Genomic DNA, 16,258 nt, shown 5'->3' with positions numbered 1-16,258 from the left:
CGGCCGGCGGCCTCAGTGCGGAGCGCGGCGGCCGCGGCGCGAGCAGGGAGCGATCGGCGCAGGGCCCGGGCGCGCAGGCGCGACGCAGAGCGCTCCGACGCACACCGACGGCGGGGACCCGACGGCGGCCCCTCTGCGCTCCCAGGCTCCAGCCCAGCGCCCACCCGGCAGCCGCCCGGCCCAGCCCGCCGCGCACCCCGGGCTCCCGATGGCGCCCGAGGTCGGGGCGTCCCCGCGGGCTCGGCCCCCGCTGCCCTGGGCGGCGCTGCTGCTCCTGGCCGCGCTGCTGCTGCCGGTCGTCTCCTCGGCGGGGGCTCCAGGTATGCGCAGTCCCGGCCTCGGCCGCCCGGCTCTCCGCGCCTCCTCACCGCTTCCCTGTCCGCCTTCCGTGCGCCGCTCACCGCGTGTCGCTCGGGGGGCCGCCGGCCTGCGCTGCACTGGCTGCATGTCCTGTCACTAACCTGTGCGTCCTCACCGCTCGCGGGTCGGGGCGCGGAGGGGCGGCTGGGGACGCGGGTCCGGGCATTCGGAGCCTCGCGCGCTACAGGCGGGCCCGGGGACACGGTTGGCGGCAGGGGACCTCAGCGCAAAGCGGTTTCAGCTTTGCCGTCGAACGCCCGGAGTCGGGAGACTCAGCAGTCTAACATTCCGGGAACATTCCGGCAAAGAAAAGAAGGGGGGGAAAAAAGAAAAGAAAGGCGACCTCTCGGCGCTGCGGTGGGGGGAGGGGTGACGCTTTCCTTTGCCCAGAATTTCCCCGTGGGCATCCTTCTTTCCTCCAGTTCACCTGCCCCGAGGCAGGGATGCCCGGTGAAGGACGGCACTCGGGAGACCAGAGGGAGGCAGAGAGGCAGGACTGTTCTAGAAGGGCACAGGGATAGCTGTGAGCCGCCGCGGGGCGATCGGGTACCTCGGTGCCCAAGGAGAAGCCGCGCTCTTACGTTGCCTCTCGGTGGGAAGTTTGGAGCTGGGAAGAGGACATCTGTCTTGAGAGGAGGGAGAGGGGAGAGGGAGAGTCAGTTCGGGAGAAGCTCACCATTCCCCGAAGGCTGAGGCTGGAGACGGGGGTGGATGCTTTCTTTGGGGGCAGAAATGTGAGCAACGCTTTTCAGAAAATGCAAGCGCGATGTTTTCAGATTTCTTGTACGTCTCCCGCAGAGCGAGACAAATTTTTCATCCCTAAGCCGTTGGTGGCCCTTGTTTCCACCTCCTGTGCAGGCATTTTCACACTTGACAACTGCGTGGCTTTTATTTATGTCATCGGTTTGTAGGAATCCAAGAAGTCAACATTTTTGTTGATACTGCTCACTCCCAGCTGGGTTATAAAAATTCAGATGCGATTCTCAGGAGGGCTTTATGATTCTATTTAGTGTCTCGATTGCCCTCCTGCTACAAGGGAAAGGGGAAAAGTTGGGGGTCACATTGCCTTCTGAGTCTTTTTGGTGGGTGCATCATGCATAACGCTTGTCTCAGGATTATGCCAAGCGCTGGGATGCTAAATGCCACTTTTTCATAAAACGAGGGTCCAGTTGTAGGTTGTTTTCGTCTCTGTTAGCTACTTCTAGGAAAGCATTCACTGAATATTTGTATAGTACTTACCAAGAATAAAACTATTTTAAAGCCCTTCAACTTCCCCACCTACAGCCCGTGGCTTTTTTTTTTTTTTTTCCTAAATTCAAATTCTCTGAATTTGAAAGAGTTTTTGTGTCAGAAAACAGACTGAAAGTGGAACCAGTGGCACACTGGCATTTTACAGCCTTGTACCTGTTAGATTCCACTGCCACCTGCCCGATGGGTTTACATTTGAGTGGGTCTGAAGTCTGGGTGGCTTGTGATCGCTCCCGGAATCCTGTCTTCTGCGTGCTGCTCCTTGTCTCGCTTTCTGCTCTGTAAATCACTGAGCTGTGGAATGTTGGAGCTGGAACGCTTGCTGGCACTTCTCTCTACTGTGTTGACGTGGGATTTGCAATAAAATGATGACCAGACTAGAAGCAGACAAAGGAGGACAAACACATTTTGAAATGCATATCTACTGCATTTAAATGACAGAAGGAAAGGAAGCGACGTCACCTGCAGAGAGCTCCATGTGCTGGGGAAGAAATCAGGGGGCACGTAATTTATTCATCTGCTTCTCTGGAAGGCTTCCTGCCTGTCTTGCTGTCATAGCTACAGTCACTGCTCCAGACTTGTACTCTGGTACTTACAGCAGGGCTGTGGACACACTGCTTCGTCTCTCACTGAATGAATGCATGGGCTTAGCAAGCTGCTCGAGTCAAGCCCTCTCCTATCCCCCAGACCTTTGGGACCAGAATCCCTGTCATGAAATCACCCAGAGCCACCTTCCTAGTGGCTGACCCATCACAGCTCAGAGGAGCTTTCCTTAAAACAGAGGTGATTTGCAGGGCATGCTGAAGATCTAAATAAACCCTTCAACTTGGTGGTCAATTAAAATGTAAAACAAAATAAGCAAGTGATGCACGCTCCCCCCCCATCCCTACAATAAAATACTACGCAACCGTTAGAATTGTGATTGCACTTGCCAGTCTGATAAGATATGTTTTTCTAAAAACATGTGAGGACACAAATACTCTCATACATTTATAGTGGTTATCTTAGGATGGTTTTGGGTGATTTAAAAGCTTTTTTCTTTAAAGCTTGAGGACCCTTTCAGGGAATCCGCAAGGTCAAAGCGATTTTCAAAGTAATACTAAGATATTATTTGCCTTTTTCACAGTGTTGATGTCTGTAGTGAGGGTACAAAAGCTTAGTGAGAAAACTTCAACTGCGGGTGCTGTAGTGTGAATCTTAGCGCTGGTGCCATCGTGAGTTGGTAATCATTGCATTTTTCAGGCTTTTGAAGTTAAGAAAGGATATGCCAGTTTCAATGAAGAATGCCCTTGGTGCAACAGTAAAAATTATTAATTTAACCAAATCTCCACCCTTGTATGCATGTTTTTTTAATATTCCGTGTGAGGAAATGGGAAAGGCACATAAAGCACTTCTGCTGACTGCCCAATTTCATCAGTAATCCTGCAGAAAAGCAGTTGTGTGGTAGTTTGAGTTGTGAGCTGAACTAGCCGCTTTTTTTCATGGAATGCCACCTTTACCAGAAAGAATGGCTGCAGACAGACCAGTTGTTTTGACTTGAGTATTTGGCAGACATCTCAAAAAATGAACAAAGGCAGTCTGCCGCTTTTGGTAAAATAACTGCTAGTATGTCTTGTCAGTGAGAAAATTGAGCTGTCAAGTGAAAATTAGAATTTTGCCATGTCACCTCCAACGTCCTAAGCTTGAAAGCTTCCCAATACTTAGAAACTTTTCTAACAAGATAGGTGGTGATATAAAAGAATGTGATTTTGAAATACTGTGTTATAAAATGTGTCAACATTTAGATGCTCTGCATAAGCAAGTGAACTGGTAAATCCAAGTGACCGATGCACAGTGTTACAAAATCTTGCCTGACTAAAAGGTCCATCAAAGTGCAAAATAGCCCAGTGGATTTTTAATGTAACAAAATGTGAAAAATTCTTTTTATGGTTTCAGATTGTACATTGCAACTAACCTTTAAGAAACTGCTACTTGATGAGTTTTGGTGTAGTATCAAAGATTTTCCAAAATTATCTGTAAGGCTATTAAAATACCTTTCCCATATCTGTATGAGGTCAGATTTTCTTCAGGTACTTCAGCCAAAACAACATACTGCAATAGGTTGAAGGCATAACTGGATAGGAGATCCCGCTGTCTTCTATGAAAGAGATTTGCCAGAATGCCAAAAAATGCCATTCTTCTCATTTTCTTTGTGTTTTGGAAAACAGTTATTTTTCATAAAATACAGTTTGTTATGTCAGCTTGTAATGGTTTACTATTGCTATTTTAACATGAATTAATAAGTATGTAGTTTAACCTCTTCCTAGATTTAATTTCTGGTCAGTAGATATGGATAGATAAAATCCACAAAAACACAAACTCTGTGAGATCCTCATTAATTTAAGAGTAGATAGGAATCTGAGAAAAGGAAGTTTGATAACCACTGCCGTATAGAAAGGATGTAGGTTCAACATCAAGGCGCCTGGGTTTGAGTCTCAGCACTGCCATTCACCTGCTGTGTGGCTTCGGGCCAGTTAGTCAATCCCCACTAGACCAAGCAAATGGAAAGATTCCTTCCACCTCTAGAAGCCCTCACAGATTTTCCTGTGGCCCAACCTACATGCAGCTCTGTAGGGTTCCCCTCCTATTCCTGTCCTCTTTGAGAGGAGGAGGTGAATACACCCTTTCCTTTTATCTTGTACATTGGAGCCCCTCCTCCCCCAGATGAAAGAACTGTTTTATTTGTCAACTGAGCACACAATTCATTAGTTGGAATTACAGGTTGTAATAGAATTGCAGAGTGATAATTTATGTCCTTGGAAAGTTATCACTGGTCAGTTCCAGAGCGTCATTTTACCAAGACCATTCGTAGCTCTATTTAAGACACAAAGGCCCATTCCCTGAAAACCGGCCCTGTTGGGGGTGAGGAGTGGAGGGGTGTATTAGTTTCCTGTTGCTGTTATAACAAATTACCACAAACTTAGTGGCTTAAAATAACACAAATTTATTATCTTAGAGTTCTGGAGGTTAGAAGTCTGCAATGGGTCTCACTGGCCTAACATCAAAGGTTTTGTTCCTCCTGGGGCTCTAGGGAGAATCCAGTTCTCAACTTTTTCAGCTTCTAGAGGTGCCGGCGATCCTCAGCTGGTGACCTCTCCAGCAATGGCATCACTAAACTTCCATCCATGCATCACCTTCTCTGACTCTGACCTTCCTTCTCCCTCTTTCACTTAGAAGGACCCTTGTGATTACATCGGACAACCTCCCATCTCCAGATTGTTAACTGAATCACATGTGCAAAGTCTATTTTGCTGTGTGAGATCACGCATTCACAGGTTCTGGGGTTAGGACATACCCATTTTTAGGGGCCATTATTTCCCTACTGCAAAGGGTGAGGGTGTGGGTAAAGGGAGCCTAGATGCAAGCATTTCAGGAAAGGCCCCATCATGATTTGCTCATTAAGGCGCAGAGCTGTTTTCATTGGTCCCTATGGAATTTAGGAATGTCTTGAGTTCTAGTAAAACTTCTATTCAGAAGCTTTTATTTCAGTTAGAAAATATGGACGTGAGTATTTAAACGTATAAAGATAAAGGAGAGAAAAGAATATATATGTATGTGTATTCACATGTTTAACCATAGAATATTTATGTTAGGATACACCTGACGTTGAGACCTTGGCTGCCTTTGGGGAGAACTGGGTAGCTGAGGGCAGGGAATGGATATTATTTCATTATTTTAAATAATTTTTAAAAATATTTATTTGGTTGCACTGGGTCTTAGATGCGTCAGGCGGGCTCCTTAGTTGCAGCGTGCGAACTCTTAGTTGCGGCATGCATTTGGGATCTAGTTCCCTGACCAGGGATGGAACCTGGGCCCCCTGCATTGGGAGCGCAGAGTCTTAACCACTCTACCACCAGGGTAGTCCCTGTTGCATTATTTTAGTAGACATATTTTAGAGCATTTGGAATCAGGGAGATATTGGTTAAACACATGGCGAACATCCTTTTTTCCTTCTAAGACATTATCCTTGTCTTAGTTACAAAGAAGATGAATTTAATTTAATTTGGGGGAATTGTGTTATTAGTATCATCTTATTAAGGAAAATTCTCCAGTATGGATCAGATGATTAAAATTTAGAAATTGTGAATAAGGAATTTTTCTGCCCCTGAGTATTAGGTGATGCCACATGGAAGATGCGGAAGACACAATTTTCTCCCAGTTCCTTCCTTTTTCGGCTCCTGGCCCGGCAGGCGGCAGCACTTGCGGTCCATGGCCCTTAGAGGGCGCTCGGGGCCTTCCCGCCGCGTTGCCCCGTTGCCGCCGCCCGCTGGCCCCTCGCGTTCCAGCCCCCGTCTCCGGGGCTTTACAGAGACAAGAAACTTAGGACACACGTTCAGTTACCTGCTTTGGTTTTCCCTTGGTGTTTGCCCTTTTTTTTTTTTTTTTTTTTTTTCAATTTTGCTACTCATTGGAGTTTCCTTCAAATATTAAGCTGGGAAGGACAAATCGCGCACTGAGAGTGGACATGCCTGCAAGTTAGCAATTTTCAGTTGCTCATTGGTGAGAAAGAATTTGAAGCCTAAACCTAAAGCTGGGGTCAGCGGCGCTTTAGCTGCTGGGGTACCCCTGTTATATCTGCAGGTTCTGGCCAAAGCTGCAGCCGCTGGAGGATGGGTGAGCACAAGGGACCCTGAGGGGAGGTACCTGCCTCCTGGGCACTGCAAGTCAGTTTTGAGTGAGTTTTGGTGAAACTGTCTCTCTCAGTATCTCCCCTCCATGCTCACTGGATTCTTTTTGTAACCAGGGAGAGTAATGCAAATCCTAAGACGGGTTTAGAAGTGCACCATAATAACTGGAGAGCTGCTAATTCTTCTCCTGTGGCCTCCTGTATGTGGAGACCATGATAAAATTATAACATCATCAGAATCCTTAAAGTACAGTCTAATTAATCCTATGTTCATCTTTATGAGGCGTTCTTAGGTGTGCATTTACTTTCTTTTTAATATGAACTGGCAGTTAAAAGTGCCTCCGTTTACCATTTCCCTGTATGTCATTTCATTTAATTTTCCCTGCAGCCTTGTGAAGTTGGTGACGTCCTCATCTAACCCCGAGGCGACTGGGTGCAGAGAGGTTAGCTGGTTTTCCCAGAGTCGGACATCTAGTTAAGTGGTTGTCCTGGGATTTGGACTTCAGTCTTCTGGATTGAGATCCCATGTTCTTCCTACACAGACTCCCTGGCTCCCGCTGGCTTGGACGTTTCCTATGTTCCCCTTGGTCTCCTCGTTAGGCCGGTACAACCGTTTCTGATTTGCTCTGGATACCCTTCCAAATCTGTGCTTTGGTAACATTGCTGTTGAGAAATGATTCTGTCGTACACGGAAGCATGTTAAACTCTGGTAGGGCTTAACTTCAGATGGGGTTTTAGTGAACCCTATTCCCTGTTACGAAATCGATTTGGCATTTGGACATAAGCAAGATCCTCATTGTGGGAAGTGCCCTCTACTTAGTGGGCCCTGGAGACCAGTGCTCTGGGTCTAGTTTGTTACATGAACCCTTCAACCTTTAACGCAGGGGTTCTCTGTGAATGTTTGATCCATGTGATGGGATTCATAACCCTGAACCGCTGGCCTTGGATTTTCACCAGAAGGCTCCCAGAATTCAAGTTTGATTACAGCGGAGGGTTAAACCAAGCCAACAATGCTGAGAAACAGGAGCTGCTTATCTGTGGGGTTGACAGATCCCCACCTGGTGAGACTGTAGTACTAAGAGCGTGGAAGTGTTTCAGACTTCTCAGAAGAGATGTGCCATTTAAATGCTGCGATTTGTCTTTTAGGGATTATTCTCTGGTGTCACATCTCTTCATTCACTCCAGTGGTCCTGACCCAGCCGCTCATTTGCACTATGACCTTGGGCAGGTCATGACTCTTCAGGCCTCGGTTTTCTCATCTGCACAATTAGGGGATTGGACTAGAGATCTGGAGAAGGGCCCCTTCCAGCTCTCACTTTGTGGGAGTTTCCATTGGAAGGTGTCCATTCATTCAGCAAGCACAGGAATGCCAAGTCCAGTAAACGCAGTCCGTCTGTGACAGCACAGGCATGGGGAGGGGAGGGGAGGGGAGGGGACAGACAGTGTGATGCGTGTTAGGACTGGAAGGTCCAGGGCAGCTGTATTGTTTCGTCGCAGGCAGATGGCTGGTCAAAGCCAGCAGTCACGGATTGGGGATGCACCTGTGTTGCTCTTGCGAGAAGGGTGGACGGTGGGTCCCTGCTCCCTAGTGCTGTGGCCGGAACCGCTTAGCATCGTAGTCAACAATCCGAGCAGGTGTGCAGCCACGGCTCCTAATCTGAGACGACACCACATGTGTCTGCAGATGCAGTCCCACTGACAGTCACCCGCAGCTGGACCACCCAGCGCGGGGCAGGGCCAAAGAGGCGGGAGACCTGTTTGGTCACGCGTGGCCTCCTGGGAGCTCAGAGGAGCCCCCCGAGCCAGGCCAGGCCAGGTGAGGGCGGCCCCGGCCAGGCGGGCCCTGCTGGCTGGGATCTGAAGACCTGTTGACACCGACGGGTACTTTGGGTCGACAGAGGGGAAAGCTGCCAGCACAATCTCACGGGGGCAGCACCACCTCATCCTTATAGTGTTTTATAAAACAAAATCCTCTACAGCAAAGGCTCAGGCTCTCCGGACTAGCGATGGCCCAGCTGTGTGATCGTCACACTGATGCTTCCACCTAGAAAGTAGAGAGCGTGGGTGAGCCTGTCACACGGAGGCCAGGGGGGCTTATTGTATTTGTTGTAGGTCAGTGTAAAGACAGCTTTACGAGAGCATTTCCCCAGCCAGAAGGGTCAGGACTTCGGACGACATTATGTGTGTAAAAGGTCATTTTTTAAAATCGTTTTTAAAAGTTTTTATTTTCAGAGAGTTGTAGATTCCCTTGCGTCACCCAGTTTCTCCCGAAGGGCACATCTTGCATGAGGGCAGTGCGCTGCCCTGGTCGGGGAGATGACACTGGTGCAAGTCATCAACTCTATTCAGAGCTCACCAGTTTCATGTGCTTTTGTGTGTGTGTTTCTGTGTAATTTCAGCACACGTGTAGATTGTGTAAGCACCACAGTCAACATACAGAACATTCCATCAGAAGGACCCCTCCTGCTTTTCTTTTATAGCCATGCCCACCTTCCTTCTTCCCCTCCTCCTTGGCAACCACTAATCTGTGCTCCATCTTTGTAATTTTGTCATTTCAAGAATGTCATATCAGGGACTTCCCTGGTGGTCCAGTGGTTAAGATTCTGAGCTTCCACTGCAGGGGGCAAGGGGGCTCCAATCCCTGGTCAGGGAACTAGGGCCAAAAAAAAAAAAAATGTCATGTCATATCAATGGAATTGTATATATAAACTTTTGAGATTGGTAAAAGCCTATTTTTAAAAAGTATATATTTTTGCCCATTCTGCTTGAGATCACTACAGTTAGTTTGCAAGTATTTTGTGTGTACTGAGATATTATGGTGAGTAATTTGGCATGGCAGGGAAGTACTACGCCCACCCTGGTCCAAGCCACCTTACCTGGATTATTGCGATAACCTTCTCACTGGTCCCCCTGCTCCTGCCCTCCTCCCCCACACTCTGCTTTTAAAACAGCATCACAGTGATTCTCATGATGCATGAAGTCACAGAGCCTTCTACCTCTCTCAGATAAAAACCGAAGTCCTAGCAAGTTTTCAAGGCTACATATGATCATCTTCCTCACCAGGCCTTCCCTCACTATCAGCTTCAGCCCCTGGGCCTCCTTGCTGCTTCCCTAATGTGCTAGGCACCTTCCAGCCCCAGTGCCTTTGCACTTGCTGTTCCCTTGGCCTGAACAACTTTCCATAAACATGTATGGGATATCCCTCACCGTCTTCAGGTTCTTTATGCGGTATCATCTTCTCGTGAGGCCTCACCTGACCACTTCCCACCATTTAACAGTATAATCTTACCCTTACCCCACAGCACTTCTTATCCCAGTTTTATTTTTCTCCTCAACCTCTATCACTACCTGAGAGTGTGCGTATTTCACGTGTGTGGTGGTAATTGCCTGTCTTTCTCCTCTGGAACGGAAGCTCCATTTTGTCAGTTTTGTTCACTGAATTTTCCCCATTGCCTGGAACGTTGCCTGAAAATAGTGGGTACTTAGTAGATATTCACTGAATGATGGGATATGCTTTGTTTGGTATTAATTACATATGATATACATTCAGTCTCTTTATGTATGTTGACCTGAGGCCAGCAGGATATGTGCAGTTGGTGGGTGTGGGGCAGGCCCCTGCTTCCCTCTCACTCTAACCTGTGGAGTCAGCACATGAATTTTGAGGGGTGTTGGCTTGTGTTGGAAGTCCCGTCTGCAGCGGGAGTGAAGAATTTTATTCACATGGTATTCTTGTTTCCTAGGGCTGCCGTAACAAAGGGCCACAAACTGGGTGGCCCTTTAAACAACAGAAATTTATTCTCTCGTAGTTCTGGAGGCTAGAAATCTGAAATCTGCAGGGCAAGGTCATACTCTTTCTGAAGGCTCTAGGGAAGAATCCTTCCTTTCTTAGCTTCTGGTGGTTTCCAGAATCATTGGTGTTTCTTGGTTTGTAGATGTGTCACTCCAATCTCTGTCTCCGTTGTCACTTGGCATTCTCCCTGTGTGTCATCTTATAAGGATATTGGTCATACTGGATTAAGGCCAACCCTAGTCAAGCATGATCTCATCCTAATTTGATTACATCTGCAAAAACCCTGTTTCTAAATCCCGTTCACAGGTACTGGGAATTAGGGCTCAACATACCTTTCTGGAGGACGCAATTCAACCTACAGCATATGGTATGCCTTCATACCAACACAGTTCCTTTTCAGTAGGTGAAAGAATTCACACAACTTCCAGCACTGGGCCGTAGTTGAGAAGTGGGCAGATATGAGTCACTGTGTTGCATTGTGTGCTGAACTGTCAACCCAGAGCTCCAAACACCTACGCACATTCAGTGAGCCTAATTCATAGATCCAGCCTGGCTAAAGCCTTCGTTCATAAAGTAAGTAATTAAATAGTTAAATCAGGTCTTCTATGGGCAAGTAACTCTGTTAGGCTCTAAGACACAGGCTACAAAGACTTAATAAAGAAGTTGGAATTGATGCAACAATAAATAATGGCATCAGATGTGATCAGTGTAGCAATACAGGATCATCTAGTACTTTCTAATCAACTTCCACCTGCCAGATAGAGTGTTAAGTTCTGAATGTTTTTACACTGATGCACATAGAATCGTAAGATCAGCAAGAGAAATCACCAGATGTGTCCTAGGACTTGGCCTGGCGGGTGCACTTTGAAGTTGACACAATCTACGTTTTTTTCCTATTTAGTAAAAGTTGAGATGTGTTGCTGTCTTTCTTTTATCTAGGTTGTATTCTCTAGTGGTGTCTTCTAGGTGGTGTGATGTGGCAGACTTGCTCTCCCAGAGTGTCTGACTCCCTGACATTCTTTGTGTTATGGAAAGCCACCATGTTCTCTTTCTGCTGTAATACCTCCCTGGCTCTGCTGTTTATAATACTATTTTCTACCCTACCCAACAATTTCTTTCTATTATTTTCTGATAGACTGGGAGGATTGCAGCATCTTCTTACGTTGAATAACTCTCAGAACCCACATACATACCTACAGATATCCAAGCAAACCATAGTCAAAGGGAAGAGAAAAGAGGGGCAGAGAATACTAAGCTCCTTGACTTTCCTGAGACCTGGGCTGATCTTATTCTACAGTTGTCGTGATGACATTTTGACTGTAACACCCAGGGAGAGAGAGGTCTGGGAGATGAGGCACAGGCTACTGTCTGAGTAGATTGTGTGTCTCTTGTAGAACATGAGGGGTGTCTGGGATGAGTTCCGTAGGGTCTGATGATGCCCTGAAGTTGTAATGAGCTTTCCTTGCAGGGAGCAATTCAGGAACATTCTGAGGGTTAAAGGGTAGGCTGGGTTAGAGTCTTAAGAGATTAAATGTCTTATTAGAATCCAAGTTGTGGAAAGCAGTGGCCAGTGCGCCACTCATGGGAGAAACCTCTAGCAAAGGCTGTCCTTGATGCCATACTTTGTTCTCTGATCATCCTAGCCTGAAGAGGACCTTCTGAGCCCTGATAAAGTTTATTGTTAGTAGCACTCAGCTGATATTTAATGCCGGATGCCCTTGCTCTTCCTTTTGGATGCCAATATAGTGCTTCCCTCAGGAGACTGAAGACCTTTGCCTTTCTTATATATCTGTGATTACCTCACTTGTATCCCTGCTTAATAACCCTGCCTCACCCAATTGAGTAACACATTCATAGATGTTTACCCTTGAAGGTGGGGGAAACCTATTGGAATTTGGGTAGAACCATCTAGTCATGGAAAACATTGAAGACCATTTTAGACACACAGTTGATAGGCAGATTGAAGAGGGGAGACTGGATCAGATTACCCAACTTTCAACTCTCAAGATTTAAAAATTCTAATAAGTATATTATGTAAGCGTATTTCCTGAGATTGAGGGAAATGAGGACCCAAAGCCCTCTCCTGCTGTGTGAGGAGGGAGCGCTGGCCAAAAGCCCAGGTACTGGGAATCCTGCCGGGTCGTTTTCTATTGGGTTGTAATTGGTGACATTGGTCCTTCTGTGGCTCTTCTTCCTACTGTTGTATCTCACATTTATTGAGTGCTTTATGATTTTCTTTCACATTTTATTCTCACAAGAATGCTTGGAGGGTAGCTATAGAAAAGGAACGAATTAAGTTTGATATTTGCAGCATGAAACATGGGTGGCATATTTGCTTGGTTGGGGGGCTTTGAATGGGAGTGGGCATGTCCTAATAACAAGCGGAGAAAAAATGAGCTCTTCTGAGCCTTTACTTGACTTGACACTGACGGACATTCCCTTCTTCCTGAAAATCTCTCCACTCCTGTCTTCCATGATGCAACTTGAATCCTGGTTCTCCTCTTTATCACTAATGTTTCAGATTTAAAACATTTTGGTCCCAGTCATCCTGTAGACACCAGTGTTCTTTGGGTTTCATTGGAGGTGCTAAGTGGACAGTTGAATGCGCTGGTGCTCAGAGGAAAAGCCAGAGCTAGAGTTATGAATTCGGGAGCCATCAGCACATGGATGGTGTTTGCAGTCCTGGGACTGGATGTGCTAACTTAGAGAAGGCCCAGGAAGGGTACGCAGAGAAGAGGGGGGTCCAGAGCGGGGCTTGGAAGCACTTGAACGTTTTGAGTTCTGGCAAAGAGGGAGGAGCTGCCGAAGGAGACAAGTGATGGGGAAGAGAAACCAGGGAGTATGGTGTCCTGGAAGGTGGGAGACTGTGGGTCAGGGAGGACAGGAGAGGTACTTCCACGAGGAACATGATTCAGCTGTTGCTGGAAGCAGCGCAAGTGAAGGACCGAGAAGGAGGATTTGGCAACACGACATCTTCCTGACACTTACAAGAGCTCGTTCAGTGCAGTGAGCTCATGTGTCCCAGTGAATTCAGCTTCCACTAATGACTTTCAGTTTTACACCTTTGGTTCTGATTTCTCTCCAGGCCTACATTGATTCCTTGTAGTTATAATGACAGCTGAGAGGCAACCAGGTATAGTAGGAAGAGCATGGTCTATGATTTCAGATAGTGACCACTATCACTTACTAGCTGTGTGCCCCTGGCGAGTCACTCGACTCTCGAAGACTCAGTTTCCTCATTTATGCAAATGAGGATACTGTTTGGGTGAGCAGATGTGAACTTTTATATATAGAATGGATAAACAACAAGGTCCTACTGTAGAGCACAGGGAACTATGTTCAATATCCCATGATAAACCATAATGGAAAGGAGTATATAAAAAAGGAATGTATATACATGTATAACTGAGTCACTTTGCTGTACAGCAGAAATGAACACAACATTGTAAATCAACTATGCTTTAATAAAAACAAAATATTGAATAAAAATGAGCATACCAAAGTGCAGTTCACTGGGTTGTTATGGAGATTCAAGAGCTAGAGGTTATGATCACGTGAACGCTTTAGCCACCTCTGGACCCCCAGTGCGTAGCCCAGAATCTGACACGTAGTAGGTGCTCAGTAAATATCTGTTACAGAAGTAAATGAAATGGCTGGCACTGAGTAGGTACACAGCAATTGTTCATTTCCTTCCTTCTCTTTTACTTCTCTATTTTTTCCTTTTCACAAATGGTCCCATTGCAAAACTTAAAACTTTTTGCTCCTTGGGTGTGTTGTGCATTTTTTCATCTTCATCGATAGATGATTTGCCTCTGCCCATTCGTAACCAGTAAGTGATGATCTGAAATATTTTAAAATTTTAAATATGAAAACGTATTTCAGAAAGTGATTATCCTTAGCAATCTGGGTTGTCACTGGGTCCATGTGGGGTTGGCTTCCGGTCACGTCTGCCTCATTTACTCTGTTTCATACCTTCCTCTCCACAACATTTGCTTGGCCTCTCTTCTAAGGGTATTTTTTCAGGGAGCTTTCTGAGTAAGATGAGCGTTGATTATAGCGACAGTAATGCCCAAGTGTTTAACATAGTCAGACAATGACTTTCACATTTTGGGACAAGGAATGAATTTTCAGGGAGTTTTTTTTGGCTGGCATGTCAAGCAGTTTGTAGTAGGCTGAGTTTAAGCTGCACCAGCTATTTCTCAGCTGCGAATTGAATTTGAAGAATGTGCAAAAGATCCCACAAAAGCCTGGAAAGTACTGGTTTCTTGTAGGGTCTCTGATGCCAGTCAACATCAGGAAGGAGTCCTATATTCCCTTCTCATATCTAGGCATTTTCTTTTTAGGGTCCCTTGTTTTCTTATTGTCATAGATAAATATGTCTATGGAATTCCTCCAATTACATTTCCCTAAACCATTCTGGAAAGCTGGTGGTTTAGATGGGGAAAAATTCTTGTTTTTGTCTCTGGAATAGTAGCTTTTGCTTACATTGGTTCCTGAATAAAATGGCCAAGGGCTTTAAAACCTTAACTCCTAATGTTCAAATTCTGCCAGCTCTGCTGGTTAAGTTCACCCTTTCTGGCTGCATCATGATCTGGGTAGAAGTACTTACTCAAGTCCATGGCATACTGACAAATAAATCATTGACATTGTCAAAATTAAATTCCTTAGTGTGTGTGAAAAAAAAGACACATAAATGTATAAAATAAAAAAAAAAAATTAAATTCCTGGAGTGGATCCCTTAAAAACAACAAACAGAAAGAAATTAAAGTTAAAGCAGTTCTTATTTAGAAATCAAGAGAAAAAGTGATTTGTTTTTATGGATCCAGAAATGATGATATCAGGTAGCAATGGATTGGGCTGCTGATAACACGCTATCTGGTGAGCAGTGGCTCAACAGGTTAGGGAATTGTTTATCTTACCAATAAACTCGGGAGCAGAGAGGTTCTCAGGGACCCAGGATCTTTTTGTATTTCCACTCTGCCACCCCAGGCCAGGTCATCATTCTCAGACTTGTTACTTGATTGATGTTCCAAGATGGCTGCTGCATCTCCAGGTATCACATTGACATCCCGGGGAGGGGGAAATGGAGGAAGATACAAAAGGCAAAAGCATAGGACAGCAGATCCTGACCCTTTGATAATGCTTTCCTGGAGATGGCAGCAGTAACTTTCTCATATGTCATTGGCTAGAATTGACCACATGACTACCCTTAGCTATAGGGGAAGCTGAAGCATTATGAATATTCAGTAGCTGAAGCGTTATGAATATTCAGTAGCTGAAGCGTTATGAATATTCAGTAGCTGAAGCGTTATGAATATTCAGTATCTCAGCCTCTACTATAGAAGAAGGCATGGGAGGAAGAAGAAGCTGGGCATGGCTCTTGGGTACCCAACCCACAGTGTCTATACAGCAGTTTCTGAATTCAATGCGAACTGCTAAACTGTTCTTAATTAGTTGGGAAACTTGGCTTGAACGGGACTAATAAAAATTCAACCTAAAACGTCTCAGAAAACATCCTGAGGGAAAAGGCAGATTCATTTTAAGAGTATCCTTTGGACTTGAGAATTTGATTTTGGCTTTGCCACTTGCTGTTTGTTTTGAAACAGAATTCTTTGCTGCTTCATTTTTTGGTCCATTTGTGTGTTTTTCTGCTTTGTAGATCTTTCCCAAGGTGCTGGGGGTCAGGAGAGAAGAAAGAAAGAAGATAATGAAGGGGAATAAAATGAGGTTAAACTATATTAGCAAGTATTCTGGCTTCCACTCTTCACCCCAGTATCCCCCCAAATACAAACACACAGCCTAGAATCTAGAACATTCTAAGCAAACTTTGTCCATCGGGAGCTGTTAACCCTTGAGGTGACGTGAGAGTGTTGGAATGACAGCGTTGTTTACCAGCATCAAGGGACTGTGGCTGTGTTGAGGGTGCAAGTGGCCTTGGGTGGGAAGCTGGGGGCCATCTCCTGTGGAGAAGGGGACAAAGGAGAAAGCGCTGCCCATGTGGCATTGGGCTCTTCCCTTGGGAAGTCTCCATGTGCCCACAGGGGTGCCTGGTGGCCTCAGGCTTGACCAGCTTGTGTGCAGCCCCCAAGGGGAGTAGTTTCCCGAAGCCAAGTGTGGGGATCAGCTCAGCCCATGACACGAGGCTGCCTGAAGCTGGCGCAAGGGGGAGGGTGCTTGCGCAGAGCTGGATGTGG

At 46.0% G+C, this 16,258-nt stretch overlaps 1 protein-coding gene across 2 annotated transcripts in view; it reads left to right on the top strand.

The window, feature by feature from the left end:
* Window positions 1–208: 208 nt before the first annotated feature.
* The window catches only part of FNDC1 (fibronectin type III domain containing 1), a 97,745-nt gene continuing 81,695 nt past the window's right edge, over window positions 209–16,258 (top strand). For both annotated transcript variants that reach the window (XM_059940898.1, XM_059940899.1), the window contains exon 1: window positions 209–320. In XM_059940898.1, coding sequence (XP_059796881.1) covers window positions 209–320 — 112 coding nt within the window. The remainder of the gene's footprint in view (window positions 321–16,258) is intronic.

Source organism: Balaenoptera ricei, chromosome 12 (assembly GCF_028023285.1).
Source record: "Balaenoptera ricei isolate mBalRic1 chromosome 12, mBalRic1.hap2, whole genome shotgun sequence".
Lineage (NCBI taxonomy): Eukaryota > Metazoa > Chordata > Mammalia > Artiodactyla > Balaenopteridae > Balaenoptera > Balaenoptera ricei.
Note: the sequence above shows the minus strand (reverse complement) of the source record. Positions and strands in the feature narration are given on the sequence as shown.